The following is a 21,956-nucleotide window of genomic DNA, read 5'->3' on the forward strand; positions in this document are numbered from 1 at the left end:
GCCTTGTAAAGCAGGGCACCTATTGGTAGATGGGTAAAAATTTAAAAAAGCAGTCATTGAATATCACTTTGAGCATGGGTTAGTCATTAATTACACTCTGGATAGTGTATCAATACACCCAGTCACTAACTCAGTTGCCAGAGAGAAAGGAAACTGCTCAGGGATTTCACCATGAGGCCAATAGTGACTATAAAACAGTTACAGAGTTTAATGGCTGTGATAGTGTTCTCCTGAGGATGGATCAAACACAATGCAGTTACTCCACAATACTAACCTAATTGACAGAGTGAAAATAAGGAAGCCTGTAGATAATACAAATATTCCAAAAAATGCATCATGTTTGTAACAAGACACTAAACTAATACTGCAAAACATGTGGTAAAGCAATTACATTTTTGTCCTGAATACAAAGTGTTGGATTTGCCCCAAACATAACACATTACTGAGTACCACTCTCCATATTTTCAAGCATAGTGGTGGCTGCATCATGGTATGGCTATGATTGTAATTGTTAAGGACTGGGGAGTTTTTCAGGATAAAAAACTTAACAGAATAGAGCTAAGCACAGGCAAAATCCCAGAGGAAAACTGGTTCAGTCTGCTTTCCAGCAGACACTGGGAGATGAATTCACCTTTCAGCATGACAATAACTCAAAACACAAGGCCAAATCTACACTGGAGTTGCTTGCCAAGAAGACAGTGAATGTTACTGAGTGGCTGAGTTAGTGTTTTGACTTAAATCTACTTGAAAATCTATGGCAAGACCTGAAAATGGTTGTCTAGCGACAATTAACAACCAATTTGAGAGCTTGAAACATTTTGAAAACGAATAACGGGCAAATGTTGCACAATCCAGGTGTGGAACGCTCTTAGAAACTTACCCAGAAAGACTCACAGCTGTAATCACTGCCAAAGGTGCTTTTACAAAGATATGTCTGCATTTCATTTCATATATATATATATATTTGCAAACATTTCTAAAAACATGTTTTCACTTAGTCATGATGAGGTATTGTGTGTAGATGTGTGCAAAAAATATATATTTAATACATTTTGAATTCAGGCTGTAACAACAAAATGAAGAATAAGTCAAGGGTTATGAATACTTCCTGAAGGCACATATGCGAGTATATACACACTCCAATATTGATTCAGCTCAGAGGCACTCCCTATAGTTAGATTAGGTGGTGTTAGTTTACAATATTTATTTTTCTATGTATCTACCTATTGGAATCAACGCTATACGCCTTTAAAAAAAATAACCAGAATAATCGACCGATCATTGTAAATTCCAAGGAAGACATCTTTAAAAAGCAACAAAAATACATTTCCCTGTTTGGTTCTCAGAGTAGCAGGACAACAAGGTCCAGGTGACAGTCTGTCCATCTGTCTGTCCTTCACTAGTTGTTCAAGGATGGTCAATAAGTAGTTTGTGTCAGAGAGGACATTGACTTCATTCATCGCTCCCTCCATCCGTCTTGTCGTTTCTAAGGCGGTCTCCCTCTCTCCTTCCCTCCATTGAGAGTCTATCAGCACTGGGTGAGCAGAGACACCTAACCTCCTCCTTCTGTCCATCCCCCCTTGTCCTCCTGCTCCAGAAAATAAACACACGTCTGTCTGTCTGCAGGAGGAGTCTGGGTTAAAGGTCAGATCTTCTCATCAGTCATCTCCAGGAACTGGGCGTAGACGTCTCGGGAACACTCCCCCTTCGGGTTGAACAGGAACTTGTAGTAGCTGCCGTCAGCACAAATGGCTGACGAGAGAGAGAGAGCGTGTTGCAATAAGAGAATGTACATCAGCTATATCCTCAAAGTCAAAAAAAAGAATGTCTTCTGGTTGGCACAAAAGTATGCAAAAATCTAAGAACACAGTTTCCCGCTCAAAGTCTAAAATTGTGTCAACAATAAAACAATGAAATAAGTAGTGTCAGGTCAACAATAAAATGAGTCAACATGGAAGAAATGTCAAGCTGAATGTGTTTATAGACACTGGACAGGAAGCAGGAAGTAGCTGGAGTATGACTAATTTATGACTGCACTGGGCTCTGTTCCAGAGGTGTGCCAAAGCAAACATGTACACAGAGAGCAACACTACCACACACACACCTCACCTATGACAGAGTTGGGTTCTGTTCCAAAGGCACACACACACGGCGAATTTGATGGAACCTGGAACTTGGAGAAGCTCCACTTGGAGCTGAAGTACTTAGGAAGGAAACTGGCCGAGGCTAAGCTAAGGATAAAAGGAAACAACGATAATGATTCAGGGATGGGTTTTCAATTTATAGGAAACAAAACAAGGATTCATTGAAAAACAAATGTGCTCACTTCAAAGTTACTCTTCCAAAAATGGTGTATATCATTGAACAGTCAATAATATAGATATCTCTCTCAAAAAGAGTTGTATTACCCCTGGCACCAAGGCAGTACTCTAATCTATGATCAATGTTGCAGTATTTGGACCTTTTAAGAGTTCCAGTCACAAAGTGCATAAAAAGGTGAAACGTTTGTCTCAGACAAATCAAATCAGACCGACCTGGACTGTTTGTTCCTCTTGGGGTCCTCTGCAGCGAATATGTGGACTGTACCATGGTCACTAGACAGACAGATGAGGGACGCGTCCTGGTTGAAGTTGATGCTGGGGAAGGGGGAACAGAGGGTTACCAATCAGGACTAGAACAACAACATACTAGGACTAATATGTGGTGGTCGTACCGAACAACCTTAAGACAGATACCCTCTGTAAGTCACTCTGGATCAGAACATCTGCTTAAATGACTCAAAATGGAAACATTAGTTCATTTGTCACATCTAATATCAGGTGAAGAAGAGACCCAGGTTGGTTGGTTGTTCTCACCAGTAGATGTTAGCGGCCTGTGACCCCCGCCTCAACTCCTGAATCAGGTGACCTGCCATGGTGTCAAATATTCTGATCAGGGTCCCCTGGAGAGAAATAAACAGAGACGCTGTTGGGAGTTGGTACTCCTCGTCTACAAGCAACCATGACAACCAGTTGGGAGTTGGTACTCCTCGTCTACAAGCAACCATGACAACCAGTTGGGAGTTGGTACTCCTCGTCTACAAGCAACCATGACAACCAGTTGGGAGTTGGTACTCCTCGTCTACAAGCAACCATGACAACCAGTTGGGAGTTGGTACTCCTCGTCTACAAGCAACCATGACAACCAGTTGGGAGTTGGTACTCCTCGTCTACAAGCAACCATGACAACCAGTTGGGAGTTGGTACTCCTCGTCTACAAGCAACCATGACAACCAGTTGGGAGTTGGTACTCCTCGTCTACAAGCAACCATGACAACCAGTTGGGAGTTGGTACTCCTCGTCTACAAGCAACCATGACAACCAGTTGGGAGTTGGTACTCCTCGTCTACAAGCAACCATGACAACCAGTTGGGAGTTGGTACGCCTCGTCTACAAGCAACCATGACAACCAGTTGGGAGTTGGTACTCCTCGTCTACAAGCAACCATGACAACCAGTTGGGAGTTGGTACGCCTCGTCTACAAGCAACCATGACAACCAGTTGGGAGTTGGTACTCCTCGTCTACAAGCAACCATGACAACCAGTTGGGAGTTGGTACTCCTCGTCTACAAGCAACCATGACAACCAGTTGGGAGTTGGTACTCCTCGTCTACAAGCAACCATGACAACCAGTTGGGAGTTGGTACTCCTCGTCTACAAGCAACCATGACAACCAGTTGGGAGTTGGTACTCCTCGTCTACAAGCAACCATGACAACCAGTTGGGAGTTGGTACTCCTCGTCTACAAGCAACCATGACAACCAGTTGGGAGTTGGTACTCCTCGTCTACAAGCAACCATGACAACCAGTTGGGAGTTGGTACGCCTCGTCTACAAGCAACCATGACAACCAGTTGGGAGTTGGTACTCCTCGTCTACAAGCAACCATGACAACCAGTTGGGAGTTGGTACGCCTCGTCTACAAGCAACCATGACAACCAGTTGGGAGTTGGTACTCCTCGTCTACAAGCAACCATGACAACCAGTTGGGAGTTGGTACTCCTCGTCTACAAGCAACGATGACAACCAGTTGGGAGTTGGTACTCCTCGTCTACAAGCAACCATGACAACCAGTTGGGAGTTGGTACTCCTCGTCTACAAGCAACCATGACAACCAGTTGGGAGTTGGTACTCCTCGTCTACAAGCAACCATGACAACCAGTTGGGAGTTGGTTGCGCCTAGTCTACAAGCAACCATGACAACCAGTTGGGAGTTGGTACTCCTCGTCTACAAGCAACCATGACAACCAGTTGGGAGTTGGTACTCCTCGTCTACAAGCAACCATGACAACCAGTTGGGAGTTGGTTGCGCCTAGTCTACAAGCAACCATGACAACCAGTTGGGAGTTGGTTGCGCCAAGTCTACAAGCAACCATGACAACCAGTTGTAGAGATAAAAGGTACCGTCTAAGCCCAGGAGTAGTGGTAAAAGGGTTTAGAGCAATTCCACGTTAAGAGTGACACATACATTTTAAAGTAAAAAAAGAAGGAGAGTATGTCAAACAAAAACCAATGATTGCAAAGTTAAACAAACAATACAACTCTATGAACAAGGACTATCTACTGGTGAGAACTTGAATCCAAGATGGCGTAGCAGTCAGGCGTCTTTCTCTTCGTCTTGTCGTATCCCGTGTATATATCTTTTTTCTACGCATATATTTATTAAATATTTTTTTAAACCTCAACATACTCTCCTGCAACCCGCCTCACCCAATGTGGTATGGATCTGCTATTTTCTTTACTTTAGAAATGGAACCCCCAACAGCAGCTAGCCAGCTAACTAGCTACTAGTCAGCTAGCGGTCACCAGCTAACCTTTAGCCCGGACAACTCCTGCCAGTCTGCACAGCGCGATTCAACCCAGAGCATATCAGACTTCTTCTTCTCCATATCTCCAGATTCCTACCGTAAGCTCTGAACCTTTTCACCTGGATCATGAGCAGCTAGCTGGCTGCTATCCGAGTGGCTACTCCTGGCTAACGTCTCTGTCCCGAAGCAAGCACCAATTAGCCTGGAGCTAGCCTATGTTAGGCCCATCTCCCAGCTAGCTGAAGAGGTCCATCAACCACTCCTTGGGCTACAATACCTATTTTGCCAATTGTCCTGGACCCTTTTACTACACGGAGCCCTGCTGATCCATGACGACTGGTCTGCTGACGTAACCGCACGAGGGGGCTACAACAGACTTCTTCCGTCACGACGTCCCTCTAAGGCCCATCTGCTAGCCCCGGCACGTTAGCTGTATGAATCGCCGTGTCTCCAGCCCGCCTAGCTACTCACTGGACCCTATGATCACTCGGCTACGCAAGCCTCTCCCTAATGTCAATGTGCCTTGTCCATTGCTGTTTTAGTTAGAACTGCCAAAGGGGGTGGAGTTTCAATCTACTGCAGATAGCCTGCAGAGTTCTGTCTTACTATCCAGGTCTGTGCCAAAACAATTTGAGCTTCTACTTTTAAAAATCCACCTTTCCAGAAACAAGTCTCTCACCGTTGCCGCTTGCTATAGACCACCTTCTGCCCCCAGCTGTGCCCCGGACACCATATGTGAATTGATTGCCCCCCCCCCATCTATCTTCAGAGCTCAGACTGTTAGGTGACCTATCTAAGCTTGATGCCCTCAATTTCACACAAATTATCAAGGAACCTACCAGGTACAACCCCAAATCCGTAAACAGGGGCACCCTCATAGATATCATCCTGACCAACCTGCCCTCCAAATACACCTCTGCTCGCCCAAGCGTCCCCAGCTTCTGCTTCACCCAAATCCAGATACCAGATGTTCTGAAAGAGCTGCAAAATCTGGACCCGTACAAATCAGCGGGCTAGACAATCTGGACCCTCTCTTTCTAAAATTATCCGCCGAAATTGTTGCAACCCCTATTACTAGCCTGTTCAAACTCTTTCATATCGTCTGAGATCCCCAAAGGGGGAGACACTCTAGACCCAAACTGCTACAGGCCTATATCTATCCTACCCTGCCTTTCTAAGGTCTTCGAAAGCCAAGTTAACAAACAGATCACTGACCATTTCGAATCCCACCGTACCTTCTCCGCTATGCAATCTGGTTTCAGAGCTGGTCATGGGTGCACCCCAGCCATATCCTAAATGATATCATAACCGCCATCGATATGAGACAATACTGTGCAGCTGTATTCATCGACCTGGCCAAGGCTTTCGACTCTGTCAATCACCATATTCTTATCGGCAGACTCAACAGCCTTGATTTCTCAAATGACTGCCTCGCCTGGTTCACCAACTACTTCTCAGACAGAGTTCAGTGTGTCAAATCAGAGGGCCTGTTGTCCGGACTTCTGGCAGTCTCTATGGGGGTGCCACAGGGTTCAATTCTCGGGCCGACTATTTTCTCTGTATACATCAATGATGTCGCTCTTGCTGCTGATGATTCTCTGATCCACCTCTACGCAGACGACACCATTCTGTATACTTCTGGCCCTTCTTTGGACACTGTGTTAACTAACCTCCCGACGAGCTTCAATGCCATACAACTCTCCTTCCGTGGCCTCCAACTGCTCTTAAATGCAAGTAAAACTAAATGCATGCTCTTCAACCGATCGCTGCCCATACCTGCCTGCCCGTCCAGCATCACTACTCTGGACGGTTCTGACTTAGAATATGTGGACAACTACAAATACCTAGATGTCTAGTTAGACTGTAAACTCTCCTTCGACTCACATTAAGCATCTCCAATCCAAAATTAAATCTAGAATCGGCATCCTATTACGCAACAAAGCATCCTTCACTCATGCTGCCAAACATACCCTCGTAAAACTGACTATCCTGCCGATCCTTGACTTTAGCGATGTCATTTACAAAATAGCCTCCAACACTCTACTCAGCAAATTGGATGCAGTCTATCACAGAGCCATCCGTTTTGTCACCAAAGCCCCATATACTACCCACCACTGCGACCTGTATGCTCTCGTTGGCTGGCCCTCGCTTCATATTCTTCGCCAAACCCACTGGCTCCAGGTCATCTATAATTCTTTGCTAGGTAAAGCCCCACCTTATCTCAGCTCACTGGTCACCATAGCAGCACCCACCCGTAGCACGTGCTCCAGTATATTGCACTGGTCCTCCCCAAAGCCAATTCTTCTTTTGGACGCAAAGATGCAAAGTTTGGTAACAGAATGACGGCACAAACACCACCAACCGTCATTCTGTTACCAAACTTTGCATCTGCAGTGTTCTTCAAGTATATGTGTTTTGTACAATTTGCAGTGGAAATAGTTAAAAGTAGTCCTTGTTCATAGAGTTGTATGGTTTGTTTAACTTTGTAATCATTGGTTTTTGTTTGACATACATTTTAAAGTAAACAATCTGAGTCTCAGTGTCACTCTGTTACTGTGGAATGTCCCTTTAGCTAATGAGTATTTTTAAAAGGGGTTGTATTACTTTCTCGGAGGCGGTGGCTATCCTGGTTCCCTGCAGGTTGAGGGCGATGCAGCACAGCGCCCCCTCATGGGCGGGGATGTCCACCGGAGGCTTCTCTGTGTTGGCCAGGTCCACGATCTGCACATGCCCAGAGTGGGTGCCCGGGAACGCCAGGAGAGAGTTGTTACTGTTGGGACACAGTACACACAGACCTGGGGAGAGTGTATGAAAATGGAGGGAGAGTGTATGAAAATGGAGGGAGAGTGTATGAAAATGAAGGGAGAGTGTATGAAAATGAAGGGAGAGTGTATGAAAATGAAGGGAGAGTGTATGAAAATGGAGGGAGAGTGTATTAAAATGGAGGGAGAGTGTATGAAAATGAAGGGAGAGTGTATGAAAATGAAGGGAGAGTGTATGAAAATGGAGGGAGAGTGTATGAAAATGGAGGGAGAGTGTATGAAAATGGAGGGAGAGTGTATGAAAATGGAGGGAGAGTGTATGAAAATGGAGGGAGAGTGTATGAAAATGAAGGGAGAGTGTATGAAAATGAAGGGAGAGTGTATGAAAATGGAGGGAGAGTGTATGAAAATGGAGGGAGAGTGTATGAAAATGGAGGGAGAGTGTATGAAAATGGAGGGAGAGTGTATGAAAATGGAGGGAGAGTGTATGAAAATGGAGGGAGTGTATGAAAATGGAGGGAGAGTATGAAAATGGAGGGAGAGTATGAAAATGAAGGGAGAGTGTATGAAAATGGAGGGAGAGTATGAAAATGAAGGGAGAGTGTATGAAAATGGAGGGAGAGTGTATGAAAATGGAGGGAGAGTGTATGAAAATGGAGGGAGAGTGTATGAAAATGGAGGGAGAGTGTATGAAAATGGAGGGAGAGTGTATGAAAATGGAGGGAGAGTGTATGAAAATGGAGGGAGAGTGTATGAAAATGGAGGGAGAGTGTATTAAAATGGAGGGAGAGTGTATGAAAATGGAGGGAGAGTGTATGAAAATGGAGGGAGAGTATGAAAATGGAGGAAGAGTGTATGAAAATGAAGGGAGAGTGTATGGAAATGAAGGGAGAGTGTATGAAAATGAAGGGAGAGTATGAAAATGAAGGGAGAGTGTATGAAAATGGAGCGAGGGGGAGAGAGAGAGGGAGAGATGAGAGGAGAATCTACACATTACACCCATATAACACTGTTGTGAAGATTGTTGGTTTACTTCAATTATGAGCATGTCTAATATTGTATTTAGCAGCCAGGTTAGGAATCTGGAAGCTGCAGTAGACAGTAGTCGGTCCGTCTGTATTGTAGTACTGTCATGACGTTGGCCTGGGGGTAGGTTTATGACAGTCATAAATACCTCTTTCCCCGTTTTTCCCTCTCCCTACTATAACTGATGTGACATAAGAAAACCCATTGGTTAACAGAGATTCTGAGAACATCAGAAGTTGGGGGGAAATTAACTATATTCTGGTAATCCGACCAACTGAACATATGCGGTGGTACTTAAGGTATATTATGTCAGTTCGGTTGCCCTCTGACACATTCTCATCAATGATAGAATGACATACTCTACTGTGGAAAGTCTAAACGTCAGAGGTATCGGATTCACATGGAATTGTTGTTTAATTCAAATGTTTGAATATGAAATTATTTGTGAAGAGATGAAATGTAATTTTAGCTTCCAAATGAGAGATTTGGGTTTTCATAAGTTTGGCTTCTGCTCAACCAGGGGCCCGCCCCTGTGAAGAGACATGGGTTATAAACTTTTCAGACACACCCCTCTCCCTCCACTATAAAAGCCATTGACAAAAATATAACGTCCTGTTCCGGGTACATTTAGGATGACGATCCGATGTCAGAATGGTTCAGATAATAACTACAGAACTAAGCCAACATCAGCATGGACTTTGGTTGTAAATGGTATGAACTTTGAACTCGTATTCACTACAGAAGTGATACCTCCTAGCCGTTGAGTTAGCAACAGCTGCTACAAACGCAGGTTAGGAAGGACAGTCAGAGTATCCCGTCTACTACACATCGACGTTACTCCAACGTATCCAGTGACCACCAGAGACATTCTTCAAAGGACAGAGGACTCGATTTGGCAAGACGGTCTTCCATTTACCACCAACCTACTGAAGCGCAGCTCAGAGTAAATATTTATTGCATTTTCCTTTTCTAAATGGGCGGTAATTTAGAATGCATAAGATACTGTATTTACGATAGTACAGCTCGCCTATGTTCCAGTCTCCCGCTCTTTCACTAAAATCCCGCCCCTTTTCTTTGTGTAGCAAGCTGTCATATCTATTCTGCCCGCTAGGGACGTTTGCCTTTATGACGGCAATTTGTGATCAAGTTATGATTTAATTGTGTATGTGTGATTCTGTGTGATTAGTTAGGTATTTAGTAAATAAATAATTAAACCCAATTTTGTATTGCTGATTCAACTTGTTTGCCAGGATTCTTGCAGATAACCAAGGATTTACCACTTTCAGATGAGACTGAATAAAATGACGATTAATGTGACTGCTATGGATGTAAAATTTTACTAAATCTTTAAGAGTTTATTCGGAAGATAACAGCTCTATAAATATTATTTCGTGGTGTCCCTCTCTAGTTAATTATATTTACATGATTAGTTCAATCAGGTAATATTAATTACGGAGAAATTATTTTAGAATAGCATGTCATAGCAATTAATCTGGCATAGCCAAAGACACGACAGTACTGACCTTTTGGGTTATAGCAGGTCTCAAACACATGCAGCTGATGAGGGTTGTGGGTGAACGTGAACACTTTGATCATTGAGTCCAGGACCACAACGATCCTGAGGACATAAGAGAGATACAGACATTAGGCTAAAGATTTCTGGCCCACTAATATACAGCAATCCAATGGGGAAACATTGGTAAGAAAACATTGCCTTTACTCATTTCGTATGTGTATACTGTATTCTATTCTACTGTATTCTAGTCAATGCCACTCCGACATTGCTCGTCCTAAGACTTATATATTTCTTAATTCCATTATTTTACTTTTAGATGTGTGTATTGTTGTGAATTGTCAGATACTACTGCACTGTTGGAGCCAGGAACACAAGCATTTCACTACACCCGCAATAACATCTGCTAAATACGTGTAAGTGACAAATAAAATTAGATTTGACTACTCCTGACACCGACATACTACCTTCTAACATTCCCCATTAACGTCACCTAAAAGGAGAACATCTTAACATTCATTGCTTTTCAGGCAATTCCAGAGTAGTCCTCTCTAAAAGCAACAAGGATCTATACTGTGTTATACCATTACTGCATTGGGAAGAACTGTTACCAAACAGTTACTATGTAATGACTGCCAATCCAACAGGTTCTGGGCCTAAGAAGAAGGAGTGCAATCACAACCTGCTATTACTGTACTATTACGGGCAGCAGGTAGTCTAGTGGTTAAGAGCGTTGGGTCAGTAACTGAAATGTCGCTGGTTCGAATCCACGAGCCAACTAGGTGAAAAATCTGTCGATGTGCCTTTGAGCAAGGCACTTAACCCTAACTGCTCCTGTAAGTTGCTCAGGATAAGAGCGTCTGCTAAATGACTCAAATAAAAAAATGTAAATACTGGTACCATCTCCCACCCTCGCTGTCCTGTAACTAAAGCTACATATCTCATTTGATTCCCTGCAGTACTTCCAACCAGATCGAACTAAATTACACTTTATTCGTCAGATGCTTCGTAAAACAACAAGTGTAGACGAACAGTGAAATTCTTACGTGTGTAAGCAATGCTTATGTGATCGCTGTGTGCCATTGATGCTGAAACACAACGACTGCATTCCTAATTGGTCTTAAAACAGGGAGTTAAAGTGGTACTAAATTCTTACAAAAAATGTGAGTACATTTGAGTCAACGGGTGTTTCTCAAAATGCTTACTACTGTGCACGGGAGGGTTGGAGTATGAATCCAAATCAAAGTATGTGAAACGGAGAACGAGGGCACTTCTCGAATGCGTACTCCGTTTGTACATATTTTGATGCATCGATGCGAGCTTCAATGAAAAGTATGCAAAGAAATGTGACGCAACACCGTAAAAACAACGCAAAATGTATTGAAATCAATGGCGGACATTATTTGAGCTGAAGCCAGAGAAAATGAACTCCAACTTCAGAATGAAATGTTGCCTATTCATTTCTCATATGTTGCCTGACTATAATATTTTATCTTGATACGTTAATAAATACATGCTGTGTTAATTTTGACATGTTTACCTGCCTACGTAGCGTAGATCACAAGCCCATAATAAGTCAAAAATTGTTAGCTAGCTACCAACGAAGGTTTGACATGTATCATTGCATAATTGCACATTGCATATTATTAGTTTAAGGTCATTTTGCCTGTTAAACTATCTGGTTGGCTACATTATTACAATTCACATATAGCTAGCTGATTGTTATGAAGTATATACAGTACCAGTCAAAAGTTTGGACACACCTACCCATTCAAGGGTTTTTCTTTATTTTTACTATTTTCAACATTGTAGAATAATAGTGAAAACATCAAAACTATAAAATAACATGTATGGAATCATGTAGTATCAAAAAAGTGTTAAACAAATCAAAATATATTATATATTTGAGATTCTTCAAAGTAGCCACCCTTTGGCATTCTCTCAACCAGCTTCATGAGGTGGTCACTTGGAATGCATTTCAATTAACATGTGTGCCTTGAACTTCTTGTCAATATGGGGGCGCTGTTTTCACTTTGTAAAAATTCGTTCCCAAATTAAACTGCCTCGTACTCAATTCTTGCTCGTACAATATGCATATTATTATTACTATTGGATAGAAAACACTCTCTAGTTTCTAAAACCGTTTGAATTATATCTGTGAGTAAAACAGAACTCAAGTTGCAGCTAACTTCCTGTCAGGAAGTGAGAAATCTGAAATCGATGCGCTGTTCCAGGGTCAGTTTATTAAATTGCATGTGATCTATGAGTCGACATGCACTGCATACGATTTCCCCTAGATGTCAGTAAGCAGTGAGAATTGGAATGGTGTTGCTAGGCAGATCTGAGGCCATATAAAGGCTCATGGAACCGGGGGTGCACTCTTTTCAATGTTCGTCATGGCGCAAAGGAGGACCTCAGGATGGCATTCTGAAAAGCTCTCGTTATAGGCCTTAGATATATCCGGCTCTGATTTTATTCGATATAGGTGTTAAAGACATCATAATGTAGTTATTTTAAACCGAGTTATATCAGTTTATATCAGTATATTGCGATTTTCGGATATTTCTTTGTGCTGCGTTATGAAGAGTTGGGCACGTCTGGGCCACATAGCTAATGTTTGCTGCTAATTCCTAAGTTGAAGAAGACAATCTACAACCGAGCAACGATGATTCTGGACAAAGGACCACTTGCACAAGATTCTGATGGAAGCTCATCAAAAAGTAAGAACTATTTATGATGTTAATTCGTTGTTCTGTTGAAAAATGTAAAACTACTATTCCGCCATTAATTTCGGTGCGGTCTCGCTTTAACGCACGCTGTATGTCGTAGTAACGTTAATTTTAAAAATCTAACACAGCGGTTGCATTAAGAACTAATGTATCTTTCATTTGCTGTCCAACCTGTATTTTTTAGTCAAGTTTATGATTAGTTATTGATTAGATTAGGTGCCTCTCCCAAGATTTCTCCCGACATTTTGTTGGCAGCTTGGCTACTATTCTCATTGTATAACCACGATTTGTGCCGCTAAATATGCACATTTTCGAACAAACAATATATGTATTGTGTAATATGATGTTATAGGACTGTCATCTGAAGAAGTTTGAGAAGGTTAGTGAAAAAATTAATATCTTTTGCTGGTTTATTCGTTATCGTTATTGTAGTAAGCTAATATAATGCTAAATTGTGTTTTCGCTGTAAAACACTTAAAGAATCTGAAATATTGGCTGGATTCACAAGATCTTTGTCTTTCATTTGCTGTACGCTGTGTTTTTTCATAAATGTTTTATGATGAGTATTTAGGTAATTCACGTTGCTCTCTGTAGTTATTCTAGTTGCTTTGGTGAGAGTTGTGATGGTGGCTGCAATGTAAAACTATGATTTATACCTGAAATATGCACATTTTTCGAACAAAACATATGCTATACAATAAATATGTTATCAGACTGTCATCTGATGAAGTTGTTTCTTGGTTAGTGACTATTTATATCTTTATTTGGTCGAATTTGTGATAGCTACCTATGCAGGGAAAAAATGGTGGGAAAAAAAAGTTGTGTCTTTTGCTATGGTGGTTAGCTAATAGAAATACATAGTGTCTTCCCTGTAAAACATTTTAAAAATCAGAAATGTTGGCTGGATTCACAAGATGTGTATCTTTCATTTGGTGTCTTGGACTTGTGATTTCATGAACATTTTATTATATGATATCCCTGTGGCTTTAGGCTAGGCTATGCTAGTCAGCTTTTTTGATGGGGGGGATCCCGGATCCGGGTTTGTGACTCGTTACCGCATATATGTCAGAGTCAAGGCCCGCGGGCCACATCCGGGCCGCGAGAAGGTTTTTTACGGCCCCTGGGATGATCTTGATTTATTATTAGAACCGGCCCGCAGACCGCAGCAAGCCGGCAGCCCGCAGATCTTTTACACGCACCAATACTACATTTCCCACAATGCAACGGTGACGCACCGAGCAGTAGGCTGCTGTGTAAATGAGATGGAGCTGCCTTGGGAAAAACTCGTGGGTTTGACAACCGACGGAGCACCTGCGATGTGTGGACACAGGAGCGGACTGGTGGCGAAGATACGGGAAAAGATGCAAGAGGAAAACGCGACAGGTGAGCTGACAGCTTATCATTGTATCATACACCAGGAAGCGTTGTGCGGTAAAGCCTTGAAAATGGAGCATGTAATGAGCATCATCACGCGCACAGTTAACTTTATCAGAGCCAAAGGTTTGAATCACCGCCAGTTCAAGGCATTTCTGACGGAGTTAGAAACGGAGCATGGTGATTTGCCTTATCACACAGAGGTGCGATGGCTAAGCCAGGGAAAGGTGCTTCAAAGATGTTTCGAGCTTCGTGAGGAGATTTGTCTGTTCTTGGACAGCAAAGGGAAAGACACAACACAACTCCGAGACGAAATGTTTCTGTGTGAAATGGCTTTTCTGTGTGACATTACGAGTCATCTGAATGCAATGAACTTGCAGCTGCAGGGTCGGGATCATGTCATCTCTGATATGTACAGTACAGTGAAGGCATTTAAAACCAAACTGACTCTGTGGGAGACGCAGATGCGGAAAGAAAATTTGAGCCACTTTCCCAGCTGCCAGACCATGAAAGAGAAGCTCTCTACCAGTGCGTTCCCGAGCGCACAGTTGGCTGATAAAATAGGTATGCTTGCCGCTGACTTTCGACGCCGATTTGCTGACTTTGAAGCACAAAAAAGCAGGTTGGAACTGCTCGGTAACCCATTTGCTGTTGACGTGGAAAGCTCACCACCAAACCTCCAAATGGAGTTGATTGACCTCCAATGCAATGATGCACTGAGGGCAAAATATGCGGCAGTGGGTGCTGCGGAGTTCGCCCGTTTCCTCCCCGACACAATGCCCCAGCTGCGCATCCAGGCTGCTCAAACGTTGTCTATGTTTGGCAGCACATACCTGTGTGAACAACTGTTTTCTTTGATGAACCTGAACAAAACATCACACAGAAGTCGACTTACTGCTGAACACCTCCACTCAATTCTGAGGATTTCCTCAGCTCAGAGCCTTACCCCGAACATTGATGAACTTGTGGAAAAGATGGGACACCACCAAGTATCACCCTCAACCTCAAACAAGTGAACATTACTGTGCAATCACATATTTAGAGTTTTTACTCAGTTCAAGTTTAAAAGTTAAAGTTTAATATTTGTTTTCACTGCATGTTACTTCTCCTTAAACAAAGTGTTGTTTTTGATTAATAGATTTTTGCACTTTATTTTATTGTATTTCAATCCAATTATATTTTAAAAATATTTCAGTTGAGTGGATGATAGAAAATTGCTATTATTGTTTTTTTCTTTGAAGTAAATTTAGCCCACTTTTGCTAAAATAGAAAATATAGGCTACTGATGGTGCCTTGAATACCGGTTTCTTTCATTTAATGTTCATGTTATGGGGATTTTTATATAAAGGAAATTTGTCTTTTGTGTCTGTTGAAAATTAAAGATTACTGACAGAGCCATAAGAAAATATTGCTTTATTTATCTGATCATATTGGAATATATTTGTTAGGTTTTCAGTAGGTTCAATTAGGTTCACTAGACTATATGCGTCATTTAAAAAATTTTCAATGAACATTCGAACAGTCCGGCCCTCGGCTTGTAGCTAAATTTTTTATTTGGCCCTCCGTCCATTTGACTTTGACACCCCTGCGTTACCGGATCCGGTTAAAAGTGAATTTGTGGAATTTCTTTCCTTCTTAAATGTGTTTAAGCCAATCAGTTATGTGGTGCAAACGTAGAGGTGGTATACAGAAGATAGTATTTTACCAAATAGGGCTAAGTTCATATTATGGCAAGAACAGCTCAAAAAAGCAAAGAGAAACGACAGTCCATCGTTACTTTGAAAGTTTCTCCAAGTGCAGTCGCAAAAACCATCAAGCGCTATGATGAAACTGGCTCTCATGAGGACCGCCACAGGAAAGGAAGACCCAGAGTTACCTCTGCTGCTGAGGACAAGTTCATTAGAGTTAACTGCACCTCAGATTGCAGTCCAAATAAATGCTTCACAGAGTTCAAGTAACAGACACATCTCAACATCAACTGTTCAGAGACTGCGTGAATCAGGCCTTCATGGTCAAATTGCTGCAAAGAAACCACTACTAAAAGACACATATAAGAAGAGACTTGCTTGGGCCGAGAAACACGAGCAATGGACATTAGACCGGTGGAAATCTGTCCTTTGGTCCAAATTTGAGATTTTTGGTTCCAACCGCTGTGTCTTAGTGAGACGCAGAGTAGGTGAACGGATGATCTCTGCATGTGTGGTTCCCACCATGAAGCATGGAGGAGGAGGTGTGATGGTGCTTTGCTGGTAAAACTGTCAGTGATTTTGAATTTAAGGCACACTTAATCAGCATGGCAATCAGAGCATTCTGCAGCGATACGCCATCCCATCTGGTTTGCGCTTAGTGGGACAATAATTTTTCAACAGGACAATGACCCAAAACACCTCCAGGCTGTGTAAGGGCTATTTGACCAAGAAGGAGAGTGATGGAGTTCTGCATCAAATGACCTGGCCTCCACAATCACCCGAACTCAATCCAATTGAGATGGTTTGGGAAGAGTTGGAACACAGAGTGAAGGAAAAGCAACCAACAAATGCTCAGCATATGTGGGAACTCCTTCAAGAATGTTGGAAAAGCATTCCTCATGAAGCTGGTTGAGAGAATGCCAAGAGTGTGCAAAGCTGTCATCAAGGCATAGGGTGGCTAATTTGAAGATTCTCAAATATATAATATATTTTGATTAAATTGACACTTTTTTGATACCACATTATTCCATATGGGTTATTTCATAGTTTTGATGTCTTCACTATTATTCTGCAATGTAGAAAATAGTAAAAATAAAGAAAAACCCTTGAATGGGTAGGTGTGTCCAAACGTATGACCGGTACTGTGTCTTGTTTCGTCGCTATTGTCCCGGCTGGAAGACGGTTCAGTGAATGGGTAAGTCCATAGTTCAAAAGGGCTAGCTAGCTAGCCATGAAAAATGTACATCTACCTTACAAAAATGAAGTTTTAGGTCATTTTTGCCTGTTTAACTTGCTGGCTAGCTAGATTATTGCGATTCACATATCTAGCTGATAATTATGAAGTAAAACATTTGCTTTGTGTATATCTTGTTTGGTCTCTATTGTTGCCATCGTTCTGGCTGGAAGAAGGTTCAGTGAATGGGGAGGTGCAGCGTGAGGTAATACAGTAGGGACAGTGTGAGTGCTTCTCAAATGGAATGTTGTATGCATTCTTCACACTCTCGTCCACACAAGAACGTACTCAGGAAAACGTCTTCAGAGAATGCACTCGGGAGCACAGTAGTATGCATATTGAGAAACGCCCAATGTGTGGTTGTATTGGCACTCGACACTGCTGATAGATACACCCGTACCTGTCCCTTCGAAGCTTCACTGCTTTCACCTCCGTGGAGAACTCAATTTCTATAACCGTCTTTTTCTTCAGGTCATCCCAGATCATCACTAGAGGAAAGCATCAGAGGTGGGAATTAACAACAGTAAAGAAGACTAACGTGAGATGATGCCGTTTGTCTCTAGTTTCAGACCAAATTTTAAAAAAATAACCGGATACGGTCAATCTGATGGAAAAGTCTACCACTATTGAGATAAATGCAAGGGAAACATTTCAAACAGATTTTTAAAAAAAAAAGTGTTATTTTGAGGGTTCCAAAATATATGATTTCTTATGCTCATAGTACATAGATACAGGCAAGTTCAACACAAGCACCACACACACAGTAACCATACCTTTGTTAGGTGGGTATTTGGGCTTCTTCCCTCCTCCGACCAGCGCTAGGTAGTTACACCTGAACAGCATCTCCACATGGCTGACCCCGCCCTCCATGAACTCTGGAAGACACACACAGAACCACCTTATTGGACATTATGCTGTCAATCTGGCAGGTGCCCAGTAAACTCAGCCAATGAGAATCAAGGACGTTGCCTCAAAAACCACCACAATTATCCAAAATCTTATTCCGACAAGATCTCAAAAATGTTACTAGAAAGATACACTCCTGATCAGGAGGATTTAAATAGTTTTAATATCTCAAAGGTTTTACTCATTTTCAAGAAAGTAGCAGACAGTAAATAGCACACAACTCATTTCATCTGCATATTAAAACAAGCCTTCCCAGCATGCATGACGCCTCACAGAAACCCAATATCCTAGCACCTGCACACATAGGTAAAGGTTGGACAAGTGTCCAACCTTTACAGAAAAAGTGTTTGTTTAAAATAACGCTGGTCTGGAACAAAAGCCTGCACACCCTGCAGAAACCCAACAGGACCAGGCTATCCCTGGCCTATAGGCTCCCGAGTGGCGCGGCGCAGCGGTCTAAGGCATTACATTTCAGTGCTAGAGGCGTCACTACAGACACCCTGGTTCGAATCCAGGCTGCATCACAACCGGCCGTGACTAGGAGTCCCATAGGGCGGTGCACAATTGGCCCAGCGTCGTCCGGGTTTGCCCGGGGTAGGACGTCATTGTAAATAAGAATTTATTCTGACTGACTTGCCTAGTTAAATAAAGGTTCAATTAAAAAATATATAAAATAATAATTTCCCTACAGTACTAAAGACAGTACAGTAAGCCATCGTTTCCTATAGTGACTTTGGACCAGGTTATGTGAGGAGTCACATGTGTAGGGCTGAGTGGCGGAATGATTAACTTTCTCATATAGCCCTCCTCATCCAACCAGAGCACCAATCCAGCCACAGACAGATCCATCTCATCTCACACACAGCAGGAACAGGAAGGAAGTACCTTGGCTCTCGCTGTCACAATGCTGTGGCCCCGGTATGCAGCAAAATGGCCTCGATTTACTGCAAGCACTGCTACTTACCCATTGAGTTTCTTTACATATCAATAAAATGGTTACCACATACCTTTTGATCAATAGTAAACTGTGGAAAAACCACATTATGATGAATCATGTTTGTTTTTTTTATAGACAATTATGATTTTATGTTTCATATTTGCTGTACAGTCATTATCTTGACATATATTTACCTTGTTTTTCTTTCTCTTTGAGTGGGTCTGCGTTGTACACCCTAAACCCATTCTCCATTCCGCAAGCAAAGCATCCTGGAAGGAGAACAGAAAATACCACTGGTTAGAACAACCCTGATCGAAGCTTGGTCCAAACAAATTCACAGCGTATGAACAACCCAAGATAATCACTGCTTTTGTGCCATAATTTGTTTCTGTCTTCGAAGACATCATGATTATATGGAAGGTCAACTAAGGACAGACTGTTCCTCCATTCAACCTCCTATCTGTTCCTGTTCTTTCTCTCTATCCTATCAGAGTTGGAGTTTGTCCTACTGCTCCAGTAACCAGGTGCTGCCTGTGAGGAATGCACACACAGTGGGCATTGAACAGAGTGTTTGAATATTAGCTACCAGTAATTTCTTTGTTTGGAAGGAGACCCATTCATTCACTGCTCAGTGAAGAAAAGCTGGCTAGGGCCACCTAGACCCACCCACCCTCACAACTTGAGCTGCCTAGTTAAATAAAGGTTAAATAAAAATACCTAGCCATCTTTTGATGTAAACTATTTAGTAGTTTAGCAGTTGTCAAACTAACGTTATAACCACAGATAAAAGGAGAACGTTCTACCATCTTTGTTATAACCATCTGTGCTATACCGTTACTATGTAGCTAAGATAGTTAGCTTGTTAACGACAGAGGCGCTAAAGATGAGGAAATTTGACAACCCTGCAAGTATATACGGTAAAGTGAATAGTAACGTTATGTTGGCTATTTACAACATACATTTAACGAAAGTTTAGCAGATGTTTATTTTACATCAGACAACATTAGTGCTAAAATGATATTGTCCATAAATGGGAGAGCCTAACAGATCCATAACATTTAGCTCGCTCTGGTCATGATGTTACATCTAAATTGTTACATGTAATATTATTTAGTTTGCTCAAATGACAATCCAATCACGATTTCACAACAACTTAATATGGCTAGAGAACAACTAGCGAGCTAGCTACCGAAGGCTGACTAACGTTTAAAGTTAACCCCCGGCCTCAACACGTCGTCGGTAGCGTGGCATCGACGAAAGCACTGTCAACCAAATACGATTTTGATGAAGAAACCATTTCTCACCATGATCCTGGTTGAATCCCGCGTACAAGAGTCCGTTCCCATGTGCATTTGATGGTAGTAAATTCATTACTTCGATCAGATAATCACAGGCGTACGTTAGCCGAATTTTAACAGAATGCTAGCTAGCGTTCCTCCTGTGCCACAGACAACCAGCAAGGAAAAACAACACAGCCAAAGAAACAGCTATTGGTTCCAGGACGCTCAAACGAGCACCGAGCGATCGATTGATTGGGAGTGGGCGTTTCAGTACTAGTCCAAAGACAGGGAAAAAACAATATACTGTATATTTGATATTTTATTTAACCTTTATTAAACAGTGAAGACATATTGAGACCTAGGTCTCTTTTTCTCTGTATTATGATACAACATAAATATACACATTAAACGCAACATGTAAAGTGTTGGTCCCATGTTTCATGAGCTGAAATAAAAGATCACAGAAACGTTCTAAATACACAAAAAGCTTATTTCTCTCAATTGGTTTGCGCAAATATGTTTACATTCCTGTTAGTGAGCATTTCTCCTTTGACAGGATAGTCCATCCACCTGAAAGGTGTGGCATATCAAGAAGCTTATTAAAAACAGCATGATCATTACACAGGTGCATCTTGTGCTGGGGACAATACAAGACCACTCTAAACGTGCAGTTTTGTCACACAACACAATGTCACAGATGTCTCAAGTTTTGAGGGAGCGTGCAATTGGCATGCTGAAAGCAGGAATGTCCACCAGAGCTGTTGCCAGAGAATTTAATGTTCATTTCTCTGCCGTAAGCCACCTCCAACGTCGTTTTAGTGAATCGTCCAACCAGCTTCACAACCGCAGACCACGTGTAACCACTCCAGTCCAGGACCTCAACATCCGACTTAGTAATTTAAGGACAGATCGAAATTTACGGGAGGGGGGTGGTACTTGGTACTGTTTTGGTACTTCCCTTGTGCACTCCGCTTTTCCACGCACTAACTTTTACTATACCACAGGCCAATATAGTCTACCAGTCTGTTCTATCCTGCCCTCCATCCACCATTCATAGTGACAATAGTCGTAGGTGGATAGTTTGTCCAGATCTGCAATAGGCTAACTAGCAACCATACCACACATAAAAACATTAAAAGCTGCATAAATGTTCTATATGAATCCACAAGAACAAGGCAAAGGTGCATCATTGCGCATGAAAATACAGTGAAGCTTGAAGTACGCAGCTCAAAAAGCTTCCCTATTGATTTTGTTTAAGGACAATACAAGTATCCTACCCAGACTAATCTACAACACCACAATGGAATGAAGCATTTCAAGTGAGTACAAAATCCTACTCTCGGCTCTGTGACTTGAACGTTTCATTCCATTTGGATCAGTTGTGGGCCTACTCTGGACAGTTCATAAGGTCTAGAAAGGCACAGTCGCAGACTAGTCTGGCTGTATTTTTACTTTAGATACTGAGATGTGCTGTCTGTTTCAGATCATCATTCTGCCAAGTCATCCTATAATAATGTGGCAACATATGATCCTGGCAGACCCGGTTATTCAGGAAAGCTTAACACACTCTGCCTCCTCTCCAATCCAAACGGCTATTCCTTACGCACTTAGAACCAAATTCTTCAATATAGCATATTAACATTTAACTTTTAAAATGTATTA

At 42.1% G+C, this 21,956-nt stretch overlaps 1 protein-coding gene across 1 annotated transcript; it reads right to left on the reverse strand.

Moving 5' to 3' along the window:
* Nucleotides 1–374: 374 nt before the first annotated feature.
* On the reverse strand, nt 375–20,580 carry LOC139570029 (WD repeat domain phosphoinositide-interacting protein 3-like). Its single transcript, XM_071391472.1, has 10 exons — nt 20,319–20,580; nt 19,209–19,283; nt 17,945–18,046; nt 17,572–17,659; nt 10,157–10,251; nt 7,450–7,640; nt 2,856–2,941; nt 2,535–2,636; nt 2,110–2,231; nt 375–1,752 (listed from the first exon to the last, which is right to left on the reverse strand). The coding sequence occupies exons 1-10, from the start codon at nt 20,383–20,385 to the stop codon at nt 1,646–1,648; spliced, it is 1,035 nt and encodes a 344-aa protein (XP_071247573.1). The 5' UTR covers nt 20,386–20,580; the 3' UTR covers nt 375–1,645.
* Nucleotides 20,581–21,956: the final 1,376 nt, after the last annotated feature.

The sequence above is a fragment of the Salvelinus alpinus genome, chromosome 3 (genome assembly GCF_045679555.1).
Source record: "Salvelinus alpinus chromosome 3, SLU_Salpinus.1, whole genome shotgun sequence".
Classification (NCBI taxonomy): Eukaryota; Metazoa; Chordata; class Actinopteri; order Salmoniformes; family Salmonidae; genus Salvelinus; species Salvelinus alpinus.

Bases quoted from the DNA above. Each gene is read 5' to 3' on its own strand.
- LOC139570029 (XM_071391472.1), bottom strand. From the start codon at position 20,385: ATGAATTTACTACCATCAAATGCACATGGGAACGGACTCTTGTACGCG. The intron at 19,284-20,318 runs GTGAGAAATGGT...TTCTCCTTCCAG, and splicing joins GGGATTCAACCAGGATCATG to GATGCTTTGCTTGCGGAATG. The intron at 2,942-7,449 runs GTAATACAACCC...ATTTCTCTCCAG, and splicing joins TAGCCACCGCCTCCGAGAAA to GGGACCCTGATCAGAATATT.